Below are 6,806 nucleotides of genomic sequence, written 5' to 3'. Positions count from 1 at the left end.
GATAAATGTGTATAAAGAGTAAGTGCCTGGCGCACCATGTCTGCGTTACATAGCAACGGTGACAGCGGAGTCCTGAGGGAACTATTTTTGTTGGCGGAAGACAAATAAAATGCTTAAATTATCTATTTTGTCCTCATTTTTCAACATTTCTTAATCAGCCTTGCTTATTTAACTGTTGAACTGTTGTATAAATGCAATATCACACTCAAGCTCGTGATGTTGTACTGTGATATCGTCACGGCTGTGATTCGGTCATAGGCACGAGGCCGCAGGCCACTAACCTAATTGCTTGGCAACCTTAGATGTAACATGCGGCCGCGGTCTTGAAAGCTGGCACAGAAAAGACACAAGAATAGCACTCAGCGCCTGACCTCGTGTTTTATAGGCAGTTAAAAGCGCAGCACGTGTACGACCCCCAGAGACTTGAAGACCATTATCACAAAGTCCAAGTCAGATGATGACACGATACTAAATACTATGTGACTGACCTATAGAATACCAGAAACAGCCTATATGCTGGAATATTTACTATAAACATAATGTAGCAGAGAGTGTTACAGTGGATCTGGTTCAGCAAACTAGGTTGTTACCTTAAAGTTTGACTTGCAGATGGTTGCTGCCTCTGCCATGTCCTGTCCTTAAAGGGCAAAGAGCAAAACATTGTATTGAAAACAGACATTCACTCCATGACATATTACAGTAGTCCTGACTCACAGCTGTGGGTTAGAGCAAAAGTTGAGATAAGGCTTTGAAAACAATGACAATGGTATGTATCCTTCAGCCATGGTAAAATCAAGCCCCCTGCTCTGACATCTCTCCATACATTACTGTCTGTGTAGATCCTGTTTGTGCATGGTGTGGATTTCAGTGAGGGGAAACAACTCCTTACCAAGTTCTTTGAGAAAAAAGGTGAGCAATAGTTTTGTTCTGGAGTTAGATGCAGCTATTAAATTTAGTGGGAACTGACAGTGGCATAAGCCAGACGTGGATAACCGCTGACACGATACTCCACGTCTGAGAGAGTAAAACAAAGCAAAGGACACCCAAGCAAAGGGAAATACTTGATTGGGTTTCATAGATGAGTCGTCAGCATTAAGCCTTAACATAACTCATTGATAAATTAGCTTAAAGTAGAAAAATATGAACTTCAGTTTCAGCGATAGCAACATAAAACAGAGGAGCAAAATCAAAATTAACAAAAAAAAAAAAAAAAAAAAAAAAGGATTTAGCTCAACCCGTGACTGTAGACTCTGTTTTTTTTTCCTTTGAGTAAGTCAAATGCTAAGGGTAGGCCTATTTCTTTCATTTTATTCAAGTAAATATAGGCAAGCAGGATTCGGATTAAAGGAAAGAGGTATGATGGTGGTGCTACAATCTGCTTTTCAAAACTGAAGAACACTTTAGTACATAAATCATGTTAACAAATTAATCATGGTATTGTAATGCCATGTGCAGAAAATAAGTCATTGCAAATAATAATGCAATGATGGAAGGAGCTGCTGTAATTAATAGGCTAACACAATGATCAATAAGACAAAATGAGTATAGGAATAGTCTATAAGGTTGTTAGGGCTGATGCCTCAGATACCCCTTTTTGACAGTCATGGACTGGCTTGGTTTGGCTTGGTTTGGGCTATCAGCCCAACACAGCAGGGATTTGCATTCCCATTACAACAGGGCTACCTGCTTGAAGATGTGTTTTAAACTGATGACGGCTTGTCTTTAGTGATGACGTTTAAAAGCACTGGGCTGATTCAAGGCTTAAGTCCTCTGTTATTTTTGCTGCCTGTGTTTCTCCATCACACAGCAGGGCAGGTAAAAGAAGTTTAACCTGCTGGAGGTGAGCTGTTTACAGAGGTGCAGTTAGAGCCTGTTGTCTGCAGCTCTCCATCAACATCTCACTGTGGCTGTTTCTGCTTTAACTTTCCTCTCTGCGGTATTATTACACTTGCCCTTATTGAAGAAAAGCCGTTAACAAAGTTCCACTAATTTAGTGATAAACATATTTAATTTCCTAGAGATTCTTCACAATAAAAACTTTAATTGCGACACAGCAAAATAAGGAAATGCAACTTCACACAACTTCTAATATAGCTGATAGTGAACATGAAGCAGCAAAATACAGCAGAGTAAAACAGGACAAACTAAACTCCAAACCACAGAGATTCAGTAATAAGCTACAAAGGTACTGAGAGCTGAACACACAGAGACTTTAAAAATGCCTTTCTCTCTGGTCTCCTGCAGACAGAGGTGAGTTGACTCTGAGCAACACACACAGCTTGTTTGAGGAGGAGAAGCGGGGTCATTGAGGGTTGGCTACAGTCAGCGAGGCGTCAGTGCTACCCGCTTGGAGGCAAACGGCCCGGCTGTTGGACCTACTCTGGAGAAAGTCCATCTCTGGTGCAGCTATTAACCAATAGTGGAAACACACCATGTGAGTCGTTAGGGTCAGGTGGGGCCAGGGGTGAATGGGTGTGAAGTCGTTTGGGGAGAGATCCCAAGACTGTTGGGGTAGCCACAGGTTTGAAGTGCTTCCCAACTGGGCCTTTGCAAAAACCTCAGTACCAGTCATTTAGAACTGAAGAAGCTTTTTGGATGAGAGGCAAAACGTCTTCAAGAAACACAAGCAAGTCCAGTTGCCTACGATATAGCACTTATGATCAACAGCTACTTATTACAATTGATCACCTCAGGGCTTTAACTGCTGAGCAGTGTGTGTGGGAATGCACAAATACACAGAGAACCCTTACAGTTGATTGGCTGATAGTGACTTTGGGTACAATACCTTTAAGGGACACAAACAGATTAATGTTGAAAGTGTAAGCATCATGGTGTTGCAGGTAGGGGAGGGGATCTGGATCCTGCAGAAAGGGGAGAAACAGAAACAACATTAAGTAGAAAAAATGGGAAGGAGGCTCTTATGTCCTCTACATACACCAAAACTAGAGTGGAGAGAGACCAGACACCTTTTCTATCCTTAACTCCTTATCACTGTTGAGATAACAATGTAATATTGGTCCCTCGGGTGGCACCAGAGTTGGATGGTTTTGTGACTTGCATGTAATAGTCAATTGTTATGGCACGTAATTAGGAGGCCTAGGTGTACGATTAGGGGTGGAGTTAGGAAGCAGGGAGAGGCTGATGTTCCACTTGGGGTATTGGGTAACTCCCCTTCCTAGGAGCTCACACACCTGAGAGATGCCAACAGACTGCCATGCCACATTTCTGCAGAAGATTCCGACAGACATTCAGAAATCTGGAGACAAAATCCACCGATCCGGGAACACCACTACACACCTCACCTGATCTGGGTTCGCGATCAACCCCCCCATGAACAAAAATCACAACAACGCTGCTTTTGCTGGCCCAGCCTGGCCGTCAACTGGAGGGGACGCCTGAAGCGTCGGGTCGGGGTGTACAGTAGCGGTAGGGTCTGATGAAGGGTGAGTAACCCATTTACCCCCTAGACAGCTCAGAGATCTACACACATTAGGTAAGTGAGGCATACGTTCAAGTCCAATTGCATACCGCAGGGAAATAACGAAGCTTAGTTAAAGGTTACAGTTACCAGCGTTAGGAGTGTCAGGTAACGAGTCAGGCATAACGTTAGGTGTCTTGTAACACCAATGCAAATGTCTCAAATGTAAAAGTCTGTCAACCCATTCTAAGAATACGAAGTAAGGCCTGCAAGAAGTTTGGATCAACAGTTATCTTAAAGTGGTTCTACATCACGGTCCGGTGACTCCATATAGAATTTAATCCACTATTCGCTATTGCATGCTTCTCTTCTCTCTTGATCTTACAGTTTCCCAGTGGGCTGAAATGCCTTTTGGGCTGACACAACTGTCTTTTTTTCCTTTTTAGGATCCAGGCAGCTAAGCTGCCAGGACACTATTGTAATCCTAGGTATTCTTCTTCTTTCTTCTTCCGAGGAAATCATACTTCCCATGGGTGAAAACTCACCAAACTTTGCACAAAGGTCCAGTCTCATGCCAGATATCCTCAGCTGTAAACTCAAGCCAATAGTCCTGATGGTGGCGCTACAGCAAGTGTCTAAAGTTCAAAACTTTGAAAATTCATAACAAATCAACCATACGTGCTACAACTTCACAACTTTCATCAAACTGTAGCCCCAATACTGAAGAAACTTTTGTACATTTAAACCTATTAAAAATTATTAAGTTCATCACTCTGTTTTTTTTTTTTCAAAAACTGTAAAACTTCTTAAACCTATCTCCTCCCACAATTTTTGCTCAATTGACACCAAACTTGCTACAGAGCATCTTCAGACTGTCCTACAAAAACTATGTTTCTCAGATTTTTGATTTATCAAAAATTGAGTCTACAGTGCATCAAAATGTTTGACTATAAATGGTACTGTAAACATATACATGCAAATTCTTGCTAAATAAATCTTCAATGTTCATGAACAAATGACAAAATTCTAGAGTCATGGTAGATGATGTGTGGCAAATTTCAGAATTTTATCTCAAAAACTGAATTTTTTACAGCATTTTGAATTTTGCTCTAATGTGAACAATTGGAGTCAATGTAAAAATGGCAATTTTAAACATCAGTTTTTCACTTATGGAGCAAATCAATCATTGTTACAAACAAATTACCAACATCTCCATGTAGTCTAGATGCAATATGTGTATTTTCAGATTTTTGTTTCGATAACTGAATTTTTTACAGTGGTTTGAAATCTGCTGTTCCAAGCATGGACAGCTGCTAAACCTGCACGTCTGGCTTAATCAATTTGTGAAGCTACACATGAATTGTCACTAACTAATTAGCTCAGTGAGATAGAAATTGATCCTTAGTCTGCGAGGTTGAGAGTTCAAGCCTCAGCTGATGCAAAAGGCAGATTGTGCTGCTAAATTCCTAAATGTCTTCCAGTTCTTCTGCTTGTTGCTCAGAATTGCCTAAAAATGCCCATTGCTGCGCAGCAGCTATAATTTCCTTTTTTTTCTTTTGTCTGACCGGTCATTAATACAGGTAATCTGGCCCAAACACATTTTTAAGTCCCTCGACCTACGAGCTCAGTGCCCTCATTAAAAAAGCATCTGCTCAGAGTAACTCAGTCGCTCCCTCTCCTCTCTTGCCATCAGCAGGCAAGCAGGAGAGAGTAACTATGGTTATGTGAATCAGATTCAGCAAGCCTTTGTGAAGTCTGAAAATAACATGATCATCTTTGTAACATGGATGCTGTCATGCCTGTTAAAATAAATGCAGGTCTGTGTGTGCATGTGTGTTTGGGGGGCTGAGTGACACAAGTTACAGCAGGAAGAATATAGTGCAGTAATATACATATGTACTGTAGGTATGCAGAAGACCATCTCTGATTGAACAACAAGCTGAACCTTGAAGCAGATGGTCTACACAGGTGCCACTCCGGACAGCTAAGAACAGGAAACTGAGGCTATAATTCAAATGGACTCACCAAAATTGGACAATAGTAAATTAGTTGAGTAAGGGTGCCAGGCGACAGGAGGTGCCTGGCGAGATGAGAGTTTGAGAACATCACAAGACAACAGGTGAGATCCAACATGGCAGCGCACTGCTGCTAGACCAACCAACCAAACAATCAATCTACTGCTAAAACTCCTGGAAACAGTTATCAAACAAACAAACCATCACCAGTGCATATCAAGTCATGCATATGGACTTGTTGTAGTTGTTGATAGTGTTGTACTGTTGTTGTGTTGTTTTTTTTTGTTATGTGGGTTTTTTTGGATTTCAGGTGTGTCACGTTGGGGGGGTTTGGCTACAGGGCTATTGTTTTCCGCAATATGCTCTGTGGATATCTGTATGCACTTTATCATGTATGTCTTTATGCACTTGTTGATGTTGTGACCATGAAGCAGTGTCCTGTATATTTATGTACCGAAAGCAAATACCACCGACTCTGGTTGCGTGGCAATTAAAGTTCTATTCTATTCTATTCTATTCTATTCTATTCAAAACTCTGGAAGACTTGGAAAACTTGGGCGACTACTTCTACAGACTCTGTAGACTCTGATATTCACAGGAATAACTGAACAAACCCAAGAAAACCCAGAAAATGCAGTAAAGGAATTCATGCACTCAGCACTGAAACTAACACAAGACGCCATATACAGCAACACCTTCCATCGAGTATACCGCATCGGCACGAAAAACCACACCAGCAGACGCACCCATTATTACAAAAATTGAACATTAAACACAAAAAGAGTTTGTAAAAAGCAAAGGACGGGAGCTGAAAGGAACCACATACAGCATGAACGATCAATATCCCCAGGACAGGAGAAAGAAACTGCTACCAATCATGAAACATTACTGTGAAATGGGAAACTGACTGTTGACAAACTGTATGTGGATGGTCAGCTGTAACGCAACAGCAACATCACCACTTGGCTATGACTATATGCACTGGATTTCACCTCCTCAACCTCTGATCAAAAATGACTGAAATGGAACAATTTCCATCCTTAATCCTTAACTCGGTCGACTTGGCTGATTATTTACCTACCTACCTACCTACCTACCTACCTACCTACCTACCTATCTATCTACCTACCTATCTACCCACCTATCTGTCTGCATACCTGTCTGTCTGTATATCGACATTGATGTCTATCTGTTCATATGTCTGTCTGTGTCACAGTCCCTGTCTCTCATTCCCCTCCTGTCACTCTGCTGCAGTGATTTTCCACTCTCCCTCCCTCTGCTCCACTCTACCTGCCAGCCACGCCCACCTTATCAGCCCAACTCTGCTCACCTGCCTACACAGCTGCAGCTCATCATAATCAGCCCTGCATATA

The 6,806-nt window shown here is 41.7% G+C and overlaps 1 protein-coding gene across 3 annotated transcripts in view; it reads right to left on the bottom strand.

The window, feature by feature from the left end:
• Positions 1-6,806, bottom strand: part of fah (fumarylacetoacetate hydrolase (fumarylacetoacetase)) — a 625,231-nt gene that overhangs the window by 16,703 nt on the left and 601,722 nt on the right. For all 3 annotated transcript variants that reach the window (XM_050041455.1, XM_050041446.1, XM_050041463.1), the window contains exons 9-10: positions 2,786-2,861; positions 591-637 (exon numbers count right to left, since the gene is read on the bottom strand). In XM_050041455.1, the coding sequence (XP_049897412.1) occupies positions 591-637; positions 2,786-2,861 (123 nt within the window). The remainder of the gene's footprint in view (positions 1-590; positions 638-2,785; positions 2,862-6,806) is intronic.

This window comes from Epinephelus moara, chromosome 1 (genome assembly GCF_006386435.1).
Source record: "Epinephelus moara isolate mb chromosome 1, YSFRI_EMoa_1.0, whole genome shotgun sequence".
NCBI classification, from domain to species: Eukaryota; Metazoa; Chordata; class Actinopteri; order Perciformes; family Serranidae; genus Epinephelus; species Epinephelus moara.
The sequence above is the reverse complement of the archived record's forward strand: the minus strand, read 5'-3'. Positions and strand labels throughout refer to the sequence as shown.